Genomic DNA, 19,998 nt, shown 5'->3' with positions numbered 1-19,998 from the left:
ACATGTTTTTGGTCTCAGCGTAACATTTAATAACCAAGTCCAGTCAATAGCTCAATGTTTACCAAAAACCACATATATATATGATAATTTATAATAAAATAAAATTCTTAAATCACTCGATAGGAACTTGGAAGTGATGCTAAAGTAAAAATATCAAATTAATCTTTAAATACATAGCTATTATAACTAACTTGATTGTTATAAATAAAATATAATATATAATGTATGTACTAAAAGTTTTAGTGTAAATAAAAGAAAACTCATATTTTTAATCTAATACTCATGAGTGAATGAATGTGAGAATGAATGAATGAGAGTAAATGAATGATTTAAATGAAGATAATATTTTTCGGATTGTGATTTATTCTCTAAAAAAAATATCCGAAAAATATTAGTTTCGTTCGAATGAGCTCATATTATTAACAAAGAATAGCCATTACTACTTATATTACATACATTTTCATACAAATCCTTGTAAAACAGGCATATTGTGTTTCACGTTTTCGCTGACTTTGACTTATTGCGAAACAAATAATTTTTTGTTATGAAAACGATGTACTGAATTCTTTATGATCGCGTGTTAATGTTGTATTGTCCAAGTCATGAGCTGAAGCGATCTAACACAAATAATGTGCTGTAAATAACAAATACGGAATGCATTTCATTAGCCCATCGAAAAACTAATTACGAAAACTTAATTACTTGATAAAATTCAATTTAAATGAAACTAGTGTCATTCACGTGTTAACCGTGATCACGGTTGCTGCAAAGTAACCGAAACGTCGGGATTATGTAGTTTTTAAATAATAAAATCCGCGTAGTATATCCGAATAACACTAGTCTCATTTAAATGAATACTCGCGAAAATCTTAGATCTCAAAATTCAATTTGCTTAAGACATTTACGCAGAATGTTATAATTTTTACTTGTTTCGAGCGCATATATATATGTGTGTGTGTACATATGTTACACAATACCCGCTAAATCCTACAATTTGTGGTAGAATTAATAATTATGAAACAAACAGTGAGCAACGGAACTGCAATTGTTGTATGCTCGTATTTCACGTGCTAGCGACCCGGCCAGTGGGTCGATGTCCTTATACTGATTACTATTTAAAATCAAACAAACGAAATTAAAATAGACATCAAAAAACTACAAACATTACGCAGCATTGGAATAATCATTGATTTGTGTTATTTGTATATAAATATATAATAATCCCAGAGGTTTTTAGTAATTTATACACTTAGTGTGTAAACTTAGCACTACTTCCTGGTGGCCTATAGGTTAAAGGCCCGCCTCTCGTGCATGAGGGTGCCGGTTCGAAGCCTGGCAAGTAACGGTGTGATTTTTTTTCCGAGTTATATGTACTTTCTAAGAGTATTTAGAAGCCACGTGGTGGTTAGCTGAAAAAAAAGATTTTTGAATCAGTGCCATGTATGGAGTGCCCCCCTTGAATTTTAATTTTTTTTATTTTTTATTCAAAATTTGAATAGCGGTTACCAGTCAGTTTAGGACCGACAGTTTCAGAAATAAATGGCTGTGACATACGGACGGACAGACATGACGAATGTATAAGGGTTCCGTTTTTTGCCATTTGGCTACGGAACCCTAAAAACCAGTTTTGATAAATATATAAATAACCTATCACTTATCTAGCTATATTGTACCTTATGAGTTATCAGTGTTCTAAAAATTAAATTTTTATTTTAAACAAGACTACAATAATTATATGTACTTAAAAAAGACAATGTACATATTGCGTTTCTCTAAACTTATATATATTTAATGGAAATCAAAAAATCATACAATAATATATTTGCTAAAAACATTTACTTATAATAAATATTAAGTATGAGTAATCATCGTCACTAGATACGAATAGTTTCACGTTTTTCATTAAATAACCTACGTTAATACTGTAATAAAAAAAAATTACCTAATAAAACACTTTTAACTAAGCATACAGAGATTTGATAACTTAATTTAAAACCATTTTAAGTGATTACAATCTGACTGCAAACTGAAAAACTATGAAACGGTCAGTTCGAAGTTAAAAAAACATGATTACCGAGACTAATATCGCAGTGACACATCAAAGCCTTGTTTATTAAGTTGACATTACTTCTACGTGTCTATGTATTTATTGCTAATAGAAAAAATATGGAATTAAAGTGAGTAAATTTATTATATTTTATCATCAAAAACTATCCAACAGGCAAATTCATATCGCCTGCCTGTCATGGTTGCTTTAACTAACCGAAACTTCGGGTTTTTTAGTTATAAAATTTAGTTAAACAAACCTTAGTTTCATTAAGTTATTACACGCGAAAATCTTACATTAAACTGTCGTTTAAGCTTTAGCTAGCTAAACTTATAGCTATAGTTAACAAAATTTTAAACTAATTATATCTGTTGTCAGTCCTTAATATAGGTTAAAATCATTTTAACTTAACTACATAAGAACCAGTAACTGTGACATTCAAATGCCTCACTAATTCATTATTGTCATCGGATCGTTATAACCTGTTCGTTATGTCACTTCAAATCAATTTACATTCAAAATGCTAATACAAATTTGTTTCAAAATTTCGGGGTTCCCTAAAACCCATTACATTCATCAGTTGTTATAAACGACGGATATTTTATTTTTAATTTTGAGATGAACATAACACGTGTAAACTAAACTTAACCCTTAGTTTAACAAAAAATATTTCAGAAATTATAACGCGAATGCACACACATACAAACAAGCAAGCGTTATTACTGTAAAAAAACAAGCAAAGTCCGGAGTTAACTCTATGCCTGTCATTATATTAAAACAAAAGTAATATAACATCCGATGACAAGTAGGTCACTTGGGAGACCTTCACTTGAAAGTGGACACACTACATTCTCAAAAGATGACACTAGTGCTGTCCATATATCGATATCTCACAAATCAATCGATATACCCGACAATACACTATCGATATATATACATAAACTTTCCATTCGCATGACCAGAACACGGTTAACTGAATAAAATACATATTTATGTGTAATTATTTTATCTGAAATGTAACGAACTTAAAGTAGAAAAACAGTAAGGTTATATATATGTATATAAAATGATATGATAACTTTCTGATGTGGTCTCTGTGTTTGAAGAATAACCCTTGAACAATACAGACGACGTTATAATGAGACAACATATCCTAAATAATATTGAGACGCTCCTATGTATTACTATATATATATATATATATATATATTATCCTAGGAGTCAACACTATGTCTCCGAACAAGTTTAATTTTGATGTAAACGCTATAACTATAAAGGGTATTTGAATGACACCGAGACTTGTTTAAATTTGGGAGTAAGTCAAGGATGCATGGAGACGCTATTTAGTTAAAAACTTTCCTTTAACTATAAAATATTATTATCATTATAGGATTTAAAAGCATGAGATTTACCCATTAATATGTTTCGTGTCAGAGAAGTACTCAATTCTATTGTTACAATTAATGTTCCTATATACGTTATAAGCAACACAACAAAAAAACTATATAATGTGATTTATTTAAAACGAATTCCTTTATTTATCACCTGTATACTATGTGAAATAAAAAAAATATTCTTTTAAGAAAACGAAGATATTTTTATTCGATTACATAATACCCATATAGTGTTATGGAATCAAATCACACAAACGTACTAATTATACAAAAATAAGGCAAACCTATCTGTGTTATATAATTTTAACATATATATGCATAACAGGTTAATAACATGTTTATATTATCTACCAAAAGAACCTTAACTAGGTTAAAATAGCTACCTTTTGATTAAATTTATAATTTGTCAAGTGTCAACTCGTCATAAATTAAAAAAAAAAAATTACTTAACAATATATATATAAACTTTTTCATTCTGTTTGATGTGACTTCAGTAAAAAACTCATAACAATAAATTCAGTAATTTTTTTCCGTGACGCCAACGGACGTATTTAAAAAATTTCACATACATATATAACATTATGAGAATCATTATTTAATGATGACTTAAAATCCTAATTTGATTTAATTTCCATACAACGTATTAATGTATTTAGAATTTTATTTCGTCATTAAAATGAGAGATAAATGTCACAATGGAGGTACTTAGTTAGTTTCATAATTAATTTTAATTAATTACATTTCATGATCAACTCATTGTGAAACAGGAAGCGGAAGGGGCGAACCGTTTGTTAAGCGTTTTCTACTTACTTTATAACATTTTTTTTTTCTGATCTTAACATGTAACATAAATTTTATAGTGTATAGTGTAGTCCGTCCGTAAACATCGGAGTTGGCTTCAGAGAGAAATGTTTAAAGTGTTAAAACTATATACATAGTGACCGACATACATACAGACTACAGCGCCATCTACCGGGATGATTTATGAATCTAAACCATCCGGGGCACCACTCTGCATAAAAAAAAAATTCATTCAAATCGCTCCAGCCGTTTAGGAGCTTAGTAACATACACACGTAAAGTGGTATTATATATATAAAAATAGTATTCTATTCAAACTGCCCATAATAATTCCGATTAGACACTATTATATCATTAGCGGGATATTTTGTAACGAACATTGGAAACGTAGCGGACTTGATCAATTCCCTGGACTTTCGATACTTAATTATTATTTACTTCTGTTAGTAAACGTTTCGTATTTTGCGTCTGTGATTCTTCGTTCACATTTGACAATGACAGCTGGTTGACGTTTGTTTTTTTTTTTGTATAAACGTTAAACAACTGTCAATACATTGTGTACCTCGTTATGTGTTTGAAGGTACAATTGATAATGTGAAAAACGAATAAAAAGATACTAACGAGTAAAAAGTTTTATACATATTTATTTTTATGGAAACGTAAAACTACCATTTTATACATCCAAATATAAACACAGAAAACGACATGTATATATATACTCGTTAAAGTAAATATTGCTTATTACCCTTATGTATACTTTTAATTAAAATATTATGTACCTACATATTTACGAAATCTTACGAATCGATTGAAATATATCTACAAATTGAGATTACATTCTGGATGTACGTTTGGCTTTGATAGCAGTATTCGGTTGCTTGTGAGGTTATCATGGATACAATATTCAAGATGGCGGAACATTCAACATGGCGGACTATACACTATTAACACAATCAAAGCGCTTGTTGATAATTCCAAAAAACATGTTTTAATATTTCTTTCACTATTTTTATATCGCACTGAAATTGTAAAAAAAAATGTACAAGCAAAACTACGGAATGCCGCTAGTATAAAATGTAAAAAGTAATTTTAAAAGGGAATTTAACCCTGAAGATATTAAGGGCGAGATAAAAGTTCAATCTGAAGGCCGTATCACGCGCGATAGCCTCATCCGTTTGATAACAGCCTTACATTATTATCAAACGGGAATTTTTTATCAATTTCACATTGATAAATAGCTTCGTTCACTGATATTATAATGGCTGTGTATCTTTCACTCTACACTAGCTGTTACGCGCTGTTTAGTTTGTTTATTTCGATTGTAATTATTTGATTACTTCAACTGAAGTTGTATAATAGAAATGTCTTTGTTTGACATTTAGTGACACACGCACACTGACGTATTATATGTATGTGTGTGTCAGGGAAGTGTCAGTGTCGTAGATATACGTAAAAATATAGGTAAAAGAAAGTTGTGTTAGTTACACTATTTATAACTGAAGAACGGTTGTACGGGTTTGGCTGACAATTGTTTAGGTGCTAGCTTGGAACCAGAAGACGGAAATAGGATACCTACTTCTCTTCCCGTTTGATAGAGAATGGCAAAAATTTAACATAATAAAATCAAAAAACCTGGTTATTTTCTGCCTCTAAGACGGGACAAATTTCACCCGCTCAGCTATATTTTTTAATTCTGGTACCTAATCAATTAATACTGAGTCGTGGTGGCCTGGAGGTTAAAGGTCCGCCTCTCATACGTGAGGGCGCGGGTTCGAAACCTGGCAACTACCAATGTGATCTTTTCCGAGTCATATGTACTTTCTAAGTGTATTTAGGTACCACTGACGGGTGGTGAAGGAAAACATCGTGAGGAAACCTGGTCTTATAATTACAAATTATAAGATTGAAATCGATAACTCGTCATGAGCGAGCGTGGTGAATAATGCTCTAACCTTCTCCATGTGAGAAGAGGCCTTTGCTCAGCAGTGGGCACAGATAGGCTGATGATGATGACTTAATCAGACGAAGTCGCGGACAAAAACGAGTATATATACATATATGGACAAATAAAAGATGATCTCTAATAGCTGGGACCTAAATAGTTTTTAACGTTGAAGCATTCTCCGTAAATTGTAATTTTATCAGATATAAAAGGATACTCTCTAACATATTATAATTCTTAAAGACGGTATGACAAATAGACATTTGTTAAACAATATAGAATAATTATATGTATGTTTTGTAACAAAGAGCTAAATCAAATAAAATAAACATTATCTGTCTGTTATTCTGTTTGTTCCGGCTAAGCTCGGCGACCGTAAATTTTTTCTAGTTAGAGGAATAAAGATTGTTGATCACAGACTACAAAATGCCGCCAAATATGTATATATATACGTAAAAATTTACATTGAATACATATTTTTTTATATGTGTTAAGTTGTTAACAAACTGCAACTAGTGGCGCCACCTATGATTATGTGTGTATTAAAAGAATAAAGTTAGTTCCTGTCAAACTACCAACTTGTATCATTATAATATGCGTTATATATTTCGTCAGCCATGACCATTGGAGCATTTTACTTATTGTCTTTTTGATTACTTTCATATCATTAATAACTATATGAGTCCTTATTTGGTACAAAACATAGTATAGACGAAAAGAAACATGGCATTATTCCATGGTTTCACCGGGCGGGTGCCGGGTCCATGATGCAGGGAGAGGAGCTTCAACGGCGCCTGGGACTGGCGACCCAGGTGTAGGTTTAAGGGCTCCCAACGCGTTAAACGCTCACCTCCACCGTCCAAGCTCCTCTCTCTGCCTTACCAAATTTCAAACTAATAATACTTTTACTGGATTAACGATTCCAATGTATTTTCTTTCATATTACAGGCATTTTTTTTAATCAATTAGCGTATTTATTGCAGAGTTAAAAAATTATCATTTCATCTTAGTAACTACCCTCCTCTTTATAATTATTCCGATTTACATTTACTATTTTTTTTTTATAAATGTTAGTAAATAATTTAGCACAGATTGTCATTAAAGGGCTTATTTGAATCTATTCAATTAATATTGATGATTAAATACTATATTCTCCAGAAGTAATGAAGAATAAAAAGTAGGAAGGGGGTACTCTTTTGTCGTAAGTCGGTTAAATCGGCTCACGCTTCCAAATCATAAGCACAATGAATTTTAACGGCACTTGTCTCAGGTCGTTGACCCAGTTTTTTGGAAGTTCTGATTTATATCTTCTCAAATACCTTCCGGATATATTCGTCAGCTTTTGAAGGTTGATTTTATTGTAAACATATGTAAGAATATTATTTTAATTTAATTAAAAATTGTATATTCTATGGACATTAATAAGAAAAAAAAATATTTTTAACATGTTAATTCTCTCTACAAGGTAAAATGTACGTGAATTTAAATTACGCTTTTATTTTCGTTTATTTTTGGACTAGTTTTTTCTTCAGACCTTATATTTTTTAGGGTTCGTTAATATAGTACTTGAAATCTTCGTATTTTTTTTGTCTAACAAACTATTTCTACTGGACTGCGACATACATTTGAGTAATAGTCTAATATTGTGTTAAATTTTCTTTGCATAACAAGACCTTCGTTTACAACAAGTTGTATGTATGTATGAATCTCAAATATATAAAAAAAAATCCCTTTTAAGTGCTTGTTTCCACGGAAAAAAATATATATAAGCATTTTTTTTTTTTTTGGTACGGAATACTCAGTTACCAAGGCGTTCCTCATTCGTCTCAGTTGTATCACCATGACAGTATTTATTAATAAGACCCGCTGAACATTTTGGGAACTCGCCAATCGGATTGCACCTCCGAAGGCTAGTGACTGTCATTTTTTCCTGATTTAAGAAAAACAAACAAAAAAAAATTCTTTTAATTTATATATATCGCATTTTTTAAAGGAATATGGTTGTGCTTGGAATAAAACTATCAATTAATTTTCAGCTCGCTTATTTAATAGAATTTAATAATATTTTATGTTTTTGGATAAGTAAATTAGACAAATCTTACATTACGACATAAAAATATATATATTTCGGACTATTTATGTGTTCGTAATGAATAAATGTAAAAATTGGTTATAGTCTCTTCATGTAACAAATTTTCTATTCAATACCGCTTCAAAAACAGAGGTCACTGCGTCCAACACATGCTTATATGAAGTAAATCGTGGTGGCCTGGAGGTTAGGCCAGTCTCTCGTGCATGAGGGTGCGGGTTGGAAACCTGGCAGAGACCGATGTGATATTTCCGAGTCATATGTACTTTCTAAGAGTATTTAGACACCACTGACGGTGACGGCAACATCGTGAGGAAATTGGATTTATAATTTAAATTTTAAGTTTGAAATCGCCAATTCGCCTTGAGCGAGCGTGGTGATTAATGCTCTACCCTTCTCCATGTAGGCAATGCTGAACGAAGGCCTTACCTTTGCTCAGCAGTGGGCTTCCGATAGGCTGATGATGATGAACTGATATATTTACAAGACTCTGTATGATCATACAAAAATCAACTTGCAGATTACATACCATATTATTACCTACAGGAAATAGTAGATCTTAATTAAACGTGAAACCGTAACTCAAGTCATTTATCACAACCTGTACTTTTTTCTATTATTGCTTCTCGCGTGCCTCAGTCGTGACGGTATTTTAAATAGTTTTTCAAAATGTTGACCTTTTTTTTTGTTGATTCATTTAATTTTATTTGTATACAAACATATTGTAAGATATTGGTGGTTTAATTAAAAACTTTGGTTAGGATGTTGTTTTTTCCATGCAAAAACTACTAAACGGATTGTCATGAAACTTTCCAGTAATGCGTGAACTCATAATACACACTATATTTGTCGCTGTCCGCTACTAAATCATATCTTTTACCACGCTATATACAATTCCCTGAGACTAATTGCAAAGACCTCAATAGCTACTAACTTATACATCCTATGTTACCTTCTAATTTTATTTTAACACTGCTTTCCATTTAGACAAAAATGTCTATGTTTTTACGGACATTTAAATAAGACTAATATTATTTTTATTATTAGTAACTAAGACTAGTATTTTTACGTAAGACTAATATTTGTCTATTATTATTTTGCTGCAAAGTAACCGACACGTCGATAGTGTATAGATTCAAATAATAAAAAAACGAGTGTTACATACGATAATATTAGTTTTATTTTAACAAAAATCATTAACATAATGAACCTTTTTCATCCAATGCAAAACTAATAGTCCCCAAGCACAGGTGACACAAATACAATAAAATAAACTATACCGAATCTTTGTCTGTACCCGCCTTAAAAATTTAATTCCATCGATGTATACGAGCTTTTTTTCCCCAGCTTTCACTGTTTTAAAACACGCCACCTACACCCACGGTATATAATCTGTATCATATACATATTAATAAGTAAATAAAAAACAAAATATTTGTTGATTTTGCAGTGCATGAAATATATATGTAGGATTCTACCAAAATCATAAAATATATAGTTGTCTTATAAAGCCAGCACCTTTAAATAACAAATAAAACCTCAACTAGAACAAAATCACTATTATCTTGAACCGAAACACTTTTAATAAGTTAAATTCAATTTACGAACACACAAGTCGCGGCGACAAACACTTTCCCGCGTAAAAGTGACACAACAAATGTCATCGCCTAACGTCACTTCGGGTGCGTTCGGGAATTTAAAGGTTCGGTTCAAATGCGAGTTCCCTAAATATATATATATATATGCTTACACTAAATTGACATTGCCACCCTACATACGAAGCGTTAGTAGTTTTTCACACATGAATCTTCTCACATTACGATATTAATGTAGTATTGAATGAGAAACGTGCAACGGTTCGTATGAACGGCGATGCGAACTCGTGCTAAGGCTACTGCTACATTTAGATATTTTTAATGAATTCCAACCTAATAAGATAAGGGCGACGCGTTTTGTGAATTAAATATCAATCAAAAACCTGATTTATATAAAGTTTTTATTTTATATATAGGAACACTACAACACAGTGGGCATATTTTGTGACTATTTGTAGAAACAACTTTGTCTTGCACTCTTATCTCAACTCACTTAAAATTCATTTAAATCTCAACTCACTTAATTATAAATTAAACATGGCAAAAAATTTGTAGTTACTATTTTTAAATAAACTTAGAAAAAAAAAGTATTTTAACTAAAATTGAATAAGTTCTTTAGCTGTACATATAATTTAATTCGTCCATTTGCATGTCCAGACGCTGTTGCTTGCAAATAAAACAAAGGGTGTTGGTTGCTTGGCGCGAGCAAAGTTGAAGGAAGTTATGTTTGAGATTTTTGTTGAAGAAAAAGCGTTAATATCACTGACAGTCTCTGACCACGACAGTTACATCACGACAATCTACAACAATCGTGTTTTATCAACTAAAATATAAAATAAATTGATATTACTTAAAAATATATATATTCAAACCTTCCTAGTGTATATATATTCGGTACAGAAAACTTATTTTCCTGTTTTTATTAATATTAAGACGAATTATATACATTTATTTCATATTTTAACATCGAACGTCGAACCCGGCACCTCTCACTATCAAGGCGAGCGGTAATTAAATTTATTTAACAAAATTATTAACGTATCTAAAATATCCTTGTATGGAATATATCGAAAGCTTTAAATCTCAGAGAATTGTAACAGAATATATATATACATATATATATATATATATATACATATATATATATATATATATACATATATATATCTCTTAGAAGTCGCTTCATACAACAGCTTCCTCATTATTTTTCATCTGTGAAAATTGTTGTTTTAAAATTGCTACAAATCCAGAAGATCTACTCTAATAGCTATACTAATTTTTCTTTATCACTCATTACCTTAATAATGTTTTCTTGATAATAATTCCTGTTTGATTCGCATGTTATTTGCTTGTTCAACTATATCAATATTATGTTATGTCAATAATGTTATACCTTCCGTGTCATGTATTTTTTTCACTTGACCCAGAGTCCCAATAGATGGTAGGTGCGACAAATACTTATCTCACGAGAGGAATCTCTATTTTAAGCCTCTATCTTAACCTGAATTCCGCACATATATTATTTTTCTTGTCATGTCTATAGCTCGACATGTGACTGTCTGCGTTGACAATATTTTAAGTTTTCCTTAAAATCTTGTCTCACAGCGTCAGTCCATTCAAATCGTAATTACCTTTCCCTTTATCAAATACTTTAAATAATAGGTAATTATATATTATTAAAGTAAAATGAACAAAAAAAATATATTGTTGTTAATATTGTTATTAATTTAATTGTTGTTGTGAAAACACTTAACAGTTATACCTAAACGATATAGTCATGTAAGGCTTCAAACGGCAACGGCCTTTATACCTAAAGAAAACTTAAGTCTACACTTTTGTTATAAAAACTCAAGATGTACATCAAAAATAAATAAATATATTAATTCCATGGACCTGGCTGTACTGGTATTATTACAAATCTATTTGTTTTCAAACATTATAACTTTAAACAGGAAATATATTATGAAATAAATACGTTAATACCTTCAGTGTTACGTCTTCTATATCGACTCTTACTAAGGATGTAAATTGGGTCGTAATGAGGGTGTGTAAAACATTGTTTTAGTCACTGATACGTTAACTAGGGGGAAATTTCAGACTGAGAAAAGTGTAATGATATCTAAAAAATTCGAGTGTATTGATTTAAATGAGACTAATATTTTCATATTACCACGCGTATTTTATTATTTTAAAACTACATACTCGCAACGTTTCGGTTACTTTGCAGCGAACGTGATCACGTACGTCTGAAAATGTCTGTCACTTGGCCTCGTTAGTAATGAATATAAATTTTAACAACTTAATTTGGATCTCAATATTTAAAAAATGTACATACTTTACATATTATAATATATTATTCATATTATTTTTCAATATTTAAAGAAACTTCAGCAATATACGTGGTTTACATTAGACTTTCATATATATATATATATATATATATATAGTAATAAAAATTATATGTACTGAAGTAAAATTACATCTCATGTGACACTTCCTAAGAAACTTGTTTTTATTGTAAGTATGACAGTTAAGCCGACTTCAATGATCAAATCAATTATTTATGTTTGCACCGATTTTTATGAAAGTTCGTCAGTTTTCATGTGTCCAAAAATATCTGCAATTAATGCAACAATATCTCAAGAAAACATAAATAATAACATAATATTTTTTATAGTGTTATTTTAATTTATATATATATATATATATATATATATATATATATATTTTTTGCACGAATGAACATGGGCTTATTACCAAAACTTGTAAGTAAATGTGATTTGAACTATAATATTTAATGATTTTTTCACTTAATACATAATAACGTATTAAAGAAAATCGATAATCGAATAAAAATTGAAATTGATTGATTTATTACCGTCTGGAATTGAACCTGTGCTGTGACCAGTATACCGTACTCCAGTGGCTTAGCTGACTGAGCTATCGTGTCTGCATAGTAAAACGACCGGGAGGCGATGTTCTTGAAGTTGCAAGTTGCAAATTTTATATTTACTAATTGAATTTACTATAAAATCTTAAATTATCATTGCTTTAATGTAAAAATAATATGTCTTCTATAGTATCCAATCATTATAATATAATATGTTCGATAATATCTGATATAAGATATAGGGTGAATGAAAGTAAGCGTTTCGGATACTCGTACTAATGATTGTCACCTCGTCTTCGTGATCACGGTTGCTGTTAGGGAACCGAAACGTCAGTTATGTAGTTATATAAATAATATAAAAGACGTAGTATTCGAAAAAATCAGTTTCAATTAAATGTGTGATCGCGAAAATCATTAAGAAATGGTACGACAATGTGTAATATTGCCGGTGGGAACAATTTGCTTCTTACTGTTAGTAACCCTGACAGACTCATTCGTGTCTATGGTCACTGACGATTCTATTCAGTGGATGATAGTTAATTATTTTCTTTGTATGTTAATACAATATTTTTTAAAATATTTCTATTAATACATTAAGCGATAATAGTCACACAATAAATTAATTAAGTATATGTATATATAATTTCTTAATACTTTCTCAGTGTATACCGTTCGTCGTTGTTTTTAGTTTCTTCGTCAGAGGGAACTGGGTTAAATACATTAAACGTATTGATAAGACATTTTTAAATACTAAAATACAAAATGGCGTAACCTTCAACTTTAATAGCACACTGGTTCGACGATATAAGACCCGTTGTGACGTCGTTTATGTCATACTAATAATATGAAAGAGCTTTTGAGAAGTTTTATATATAAAAAAAATTATACCTACATTTAAATAATTTAACCTTTCAGTGTCACCTTAAAAATGTTAATAAATCTAGAAAATCAAAGTACAGTACATTAATTATTCAGCCAAATGTTTGTATTATACGAACTTGTTGAAAATATTGATCGGTGTAGATTTTTTAATGTCACTCTTAAAACAGTATACCTTGTATATATATATGTGTGTGTGTGTGTGTGTGTGTGTGTTTATATGTGTGTGTGTGTTCATTAACGAATTATATTCTTATATATAACAAAGTATTATAGCAGAACTTTTTTTGTAAATCAAATCTCACCCGTCTCTGTGTAACAATTAAAATATTTTCGTGTCAATTGATGCCTATGAAAGTCAAAAATATATCTCCATTATAAAAATGAATTTAATAGAGTATCTTTTTTTAAATATATATATATATATATAATAAATGCGAAAAAGCTCGTGGCTCGTGGCGTAATTCGTGATTTCTGAACGAGATCTTCGGTCCCATTAAATATTTATATTAACAAAACGTTAATCTCTGTTAAGTTCTAAAAGTAACAAATATTTAATTTAAATACTGACTACTACAAAATTTTTTTGTTAAATTTAACTAAAAATTTATATTATAACTATAACCAAAACCTTTTATTTTTATTTTAACTAACTAAAACAATGTTGTGAAAAATTATGAAAAAAAATTCATTGCCACGTTATAACAATACAATTGTGTTTTTTTTTGGGAAATCAAAAAAAAATCCGTCAAAAATATTGTTAAATAACAATGAAATAATAAAAACCAAAGAATTAATTGTCTTCCAACGATTATATGGACACGCACGAGGCGGGTAATCCAGTGATATTAACCATACCTAGCCAAGAACCGGCGCAAGGAAAATAACATTCATATGGAAAAAACCTCATCGATATCGGGCGGTCCGTTCATGAGCTGAGATTCACAGACACACACATCGACATATTTACACTTTTACTATAAAAGAAAAAAAATACTTTAAAATATAATCACGTTTTTATCTATATTAACTTCCTATTAATAATTTCCGTGTCTCCTTTCACTATAAGAATAAAAATATATATGTCAATGGTAACTTTTATATGTAAAAAAGGTTTCTAATTAGTTCCGTACTAACGTTCGTCAAGACGGACATACAGACCGTATCTATTGAATGAGAGAAATCTATAATCAGTATTAGGCGCACACACAAAGTCAAATGCAAAAGCTCGTCTCGTCTCTGACGTAATAATATTAGTGACGCAACTTACAAAGCTCCTAACACGACGATCGTTTTAAATGCTAAATATTTTCTTCGTTAAACTCAACACTTTATCCTCATCCGAGGAGTTATAGGAGTTATTAAATCTGCTGACGTAATAACCTTTTTTTTATTCGTCCGTTTCACGGGTACACAGTAAACAAGATGTTTATTGCCCACAATCAAACCGAAAGACGTCACAGAGCAATAGTTATTATCATGCAAAATACGAAAAACCAAATCACATTTCGATGTCGAATATGAATCGTACGAAAAAAAAAAATTCCATGAGAACCAAAAGATATTCCCACAGCGTAAGTAAAAAATTATATGATTAATGCTATTCGCATAGTTATTTGGCTTGAATTGATGGGGACGAAATATAAGCAAAAAAAAAGCTATGATCTGTTCCAAGGTAACATATTTAATAAAACGTCGTATTCCCATCAAAACTAGGTATTTTACCTTGTATATTGTTTTAGCACGAGTGCTCTTGGTCTAGTTTTCTGTTTTGTCTAGAGATTTATACACATATATAATTGCAGATGATTTTTTCATCCTAACTAGGTACAAGCACCCTTAACCGCTCACGAAAACTAACCAAAGAATGGAACTTTTTCATTTAAATAAATTAAATACAAAAGGATCCATAAATTTCCATAAATAATTAGTTTTTCGAAGTCGACAATGATGTATGTGTGTTTATTATAAATAATAAAATTTTCCGCTTCCTTCACAACACGTCCACTGACATTCGCTAATTTAATCAATACCGCCATCTTGATTGACGCCGTGTGTTACATAACAGACACGCACACATATACATATATGTATATAAACTAGTTTGTGGTCCAAACTGTGTCTACCTCAACAACAGAGTTGACTTCAGAGACTCGTTTAAAGTGTTAAAGCGATTCATATAGTGGCCTTTTCATTTGAAATAACCGAGACACAGCGCCCTCTGCGAGGCTGATTTGTAAATCCAAACCATCTGGGGCGCCGCACGAATGCAAACAAAATATCATACAAATCGATTCAGCCGTTTAGGATTTCAGTGACATACACGCGTACAGTAAAATTATATATATACATATATACATAGAGTTACTAATAACTATTAATTATGTTTGTTTGTTGCAGGGCGTCTCGCTGTTATAACTTTCAGCATAGCAACAGTGGTTCTTGGCGTGATACTGTCGTTCGTACCCTGGCTCGACTATATCATATTTAAGGTACAGTTTTTCTTTGTCTATACACAACACAAACAGATTAAGTGACAAATGCCATTTAAAATATAAGTAGAATAAGCGAGACATATACAAAAAAAAATCTCAATTTTTTTTCAACGTTTTAAAATTTGACAACGACAAAGATTGGATGCCATTAAAAAGATATTAGTTCGAAATAATGCGAGGGCAGAATAATAATATATATTTATATACATGAATACATGTAATACGCAATAATATGAACACAAAAAACCTGAAATGAGGTAAAAAAAATATCGCCAATCCTATATAATAAAGCCTTAACTATTATTTGAGACATTTGTAATATGCATGGAAGCCATTTAGTCGGTTAGGTGAATTAGAAGAAAAATAACTTTATTAATAAACAAAATATAAAAAATAGTTCGTAAGATACACCTTAAGAAAATTCGATACCGATCGAAATTTATTCAACAAGGCGTGTATTTTAGCAACGATTGCTATTTTATTTATTTCCCACATATTATACACATGTAATATTTAAAACAAAACGTGACTAACAAGTCCATTAATTGATTTGTATGTGTGTTTATTCTTGGACAGGACGGTATCAAATATTTTAAAGAACTAGACGTGTGTCGCTATTTACTAAGTGGAAAGAAAAATATTATAACTATGAATTTATACATAGGTTTGTCGAGATTGTAACAGACCACAGATTATATATCTATTTGGACATAACAAAAACGAATGAAGAATATCATCTATTTCTCATTGTCTATGGTTCTAGCATATAATCTGTGGTAATATTAGTTATTTTTCCCGGCTTTATTTGATACAAACGATTTCTGAGGCTGTAATGGATTGATTTATCAAAGATACTTCACAAATTATAACATTGTTTTATTCCTCTCACATTCATATCAATTTCTCCGCTGTTTGTGGTTCCGTCGCAAACTAGCATCATTTTTTTAAACGAATCCAATTAAAATGGTTCTTTGACAGGAACCGGAATATTAAACGGTTTTTTCTTTCAATAACAAAATGTCCACAACATGTAATCATTGAACTTCGATGACTCTGAGGACTTTAAAGAATAATTCTTAGTATTTTGTTTAAAATTTAAAAAGATTTATTTAATATATTTTTTGAATAACTCACAGGTTCTCTTGTTTGTGGAAATGCGTTTTTTAAATACATATACTTAATTTTATTCTAAATACAATAAAAAAATATATATTCCGGACAAACTTGTATTTATATATCTATGCTTTGCGACAAAAATATTAAGTTTTTAAGTAAGTGCGAGTCGAGTAGATCAATATTTCTTTTTATATATATGTAATTTTTGTTTCATAATAAAATTATATGAAATTTCTATTAATAATATAAGCAACACGATAACCAGCCGTTATTAGAAGTATTAAAACCAAGAATTTAATATCAAAAGAAAAATGTCAAAATTTTCCATAAAACTTAAAATTCAGTTTACACGTTTAACGCGCGTTAGACAGGGCCCTTAAACCTACACCTGGGTCGCAAGTCAGGGCACTGTAGAAGCTCCTCTCCCTGCATCATGGACCCGGCACCCGCGCGGTGAATCCATGGAATGCTGAGAGGTTTAATCTCGTCTCGTATCATATTTAAGCATAAAGTTATTAATGTCGTTTCAAATACATATTTGTCTGTCAATAATTGTTTTGTTCCAGGAATTGAAATTATGGAATGGGTCGTTGAGTTACAGCTATTGGCAAAGACCTGGTGTCATCAGGCTGACCAAGGTCTACATCTTCAATGTCACCAACCCTCAAGGGTTCCTGGAGAATGGGGAGAAACCAAAGCTCACTGAAATAGGCCCTTTTGTGTACAGGTGAAATAATCTTGTTATAAATAAATAAGGAGATTTCGTGTATAAGCCTAGCTTTAATGAGATCTAAGATTTCCGCGACTTTTATTCATTTTAATGAAACTAATATTTTTCGGATAAACTACGCGAATTTTTATTATTTAAAAAACTACATAATCCCGACGTTTCGGTTACTTTTCAGCAACCGTGATCACGGGCAGACAGGATGACGAAACGTCGGGATTATGTTGTTTTTTAAATAATAAAAATCCGCGTAGTTTATCCGAAATATATTAGTTTCATTTAAAAGCCTAGCTTTTTTTGCCATATAAGTATTATAATTTATATCTATTATAAGTAATATACATATGTGTTATAATTTAAAATTATTAAATACATCTTTTATATAGTTCACGATACGCGAACTCAGATTATACGTAAGCAAAACAAGTTAGTATGAAGACATGTTGAAAAACGCGAATAAAATCACGAGGTATACATGTTTAGTTTTCTATTTAAATATAAAACAGTTAAATTACTATACACATCGATATTACGTTAGCGACCTTGTCAAATTAAGAAGGGCTTTAACGATACAGGAAGAAACGAAATTGTTATCGTTTTAAATAACCGGTTCAATTGAATTATCGACCGAGTTTAATTTTTGATTTTACATAAAAAAATTATATAAATTGAATAGAAAATTATATGAAAAATAAATCGATTGTAGTTATTAAACGGAGAACTAATATAGATTTCAGTCTAGGTAGATCGAAAATTATTTTTTTATCACTGATCTAGTTAAGTGTCCGTGAGCCACAGGATGCTGATAGCGGAATGCGGATTGCACACACAAAATATTATTATAATATTAATTAATATCTTTAATAAAAAAAAATATGAAGGTATTAAATTTGTTTTATAAAACTCCTTAGATGAAACTAATATTTTCGGATGAAGATTTCATCTCGTCAGGATGAAAATTTCATCTCGTCTCTCGAAACGTCGGGAGTAAAATAATAAAAAAATCCGAAAATATTAGTTTTATTTAAATCAATACTCGCTAAGGTTTTAGATCTCATTACATCTCCTTAGAAATCTCCTTGGTATATACGTAAAGCATACTATTATTAAACGCAGGCTATTGTTACGTCTGTGTTTATAATAAAACTCGGATCAGTTAAAACGAGCATCGTTCGGTTTTATAAGACAAATTTTGATGTAACTCTAATTCCCAGGGAGGACATGGAGAAAGTTAATATAAAATTCCACGACAACGACACTGTCACCTACCAGCACAACAAGATACTACGCTTCGTGCCTGAACTGTCGGTGGACAAAAATCTGAAGCTGGTCGTGCCAAACATACCTCTCCTGGTCAGTTGGAGATCTTTTCATTTTCTAAACTTTTACATAAAGATGTCCTCGTGAATAATCATTGTGAACAAATATCATTTTACGTGACAATTTGAAAACTATACATGATTGAGGTTAAGTTAAAAAATAAAAAATATGGGAGTGCGTGGAGTCAATCCAGGGAATTAAGAAGCAGCTTCGTGATGTTGGAACGAAAACAGGAAAGGGAAATTGATTTTTAAGGAATTTTTTGTGACTTTAAGATAAACTTTATTAATATTACTCACAAGTCACAATTGATTGCCAACATGCGTTCGCCACGCACTCCCTCTCGCTCTGTCTCTTTTTATCCCTCCCTCAGTCCGTTAAACCTTTAACGCAACCTTATTGGAAGTTGCATAAGAAGTTTCACTTCAATAATTAAGAACTGAAGCATCTCTATTATATCAACATTCTAACCATGTTTTACATTCGTATGTTCGTCTTTTAGACAGTAACCTCGTTCTCTCCGAATCTCGCTGGCTGGCTTTTCAATCTCCTAGCCACCGGCCTCTCGATAACTTACAGAGAGCGAGCCAAACCTTTCGTCCACGTGACTGCTGAACAACTGGTCTTTGGGTTCGTAAACATTAATATTTCATACATATTAAATAATAATTAAGTTGTCATACTTCAGACATAGATTTGACAAA

General features: G+C 30.7%; 1 protein-coding gene across 3 annotated transcripts in view; it reads left to right on the top strand.

Annotated features, from left to right (window-relative positions):
• LOC116776524 (scavenger receptor class B member 1) overlaps positions 1-19,998 on the top strand; it is a 54,077-nt gene that overhangs the window by 25,087 nt on the left and 8,992 nt on the right. For all 3 annotated transcript variants that reach the window (XM_061525584.1, XM_061525585.1, XM_061525586.1), the window contains 4 exons: positions 16,037-16,128; positions 17,814-17,974; positions 19,189-19,327; positions 19,797-19,924. In XM_061525584.1, the coding sequence (XP_061381568.1) occupies positions 16,037-16,128; positions 17,814-17,974; positions 19,189-19,327; positions 19,797-19,924 (520 nt within the window). The remainder of the gene's footprint in view (positions 1-16,036; positions 16,129-17,813; positions 17,975-19,188; positions 19,328-19,796; positions 19,925-19,998) is intronic.

The sequence above is a fragment of the Danaus plexippus genome, chromosome 30, assembly GCF_018135715.1.
Source record: "Danaus plexippus chromosome 30, MEX_DaPlex, whole genome shotgun sequence".
Classification (NCBI taxonomy): Eukaryota; Metazoa; Arthropoda; class Insecta; order Lepidoptera; family Nymphalidae; genus Danaus; species Danaus plexippus.
The sequence above is the reverse complement of the archived record's forward strand: the minus strand, read 5'-3'. Positions and strand labels throughout refer to the sequence as shown.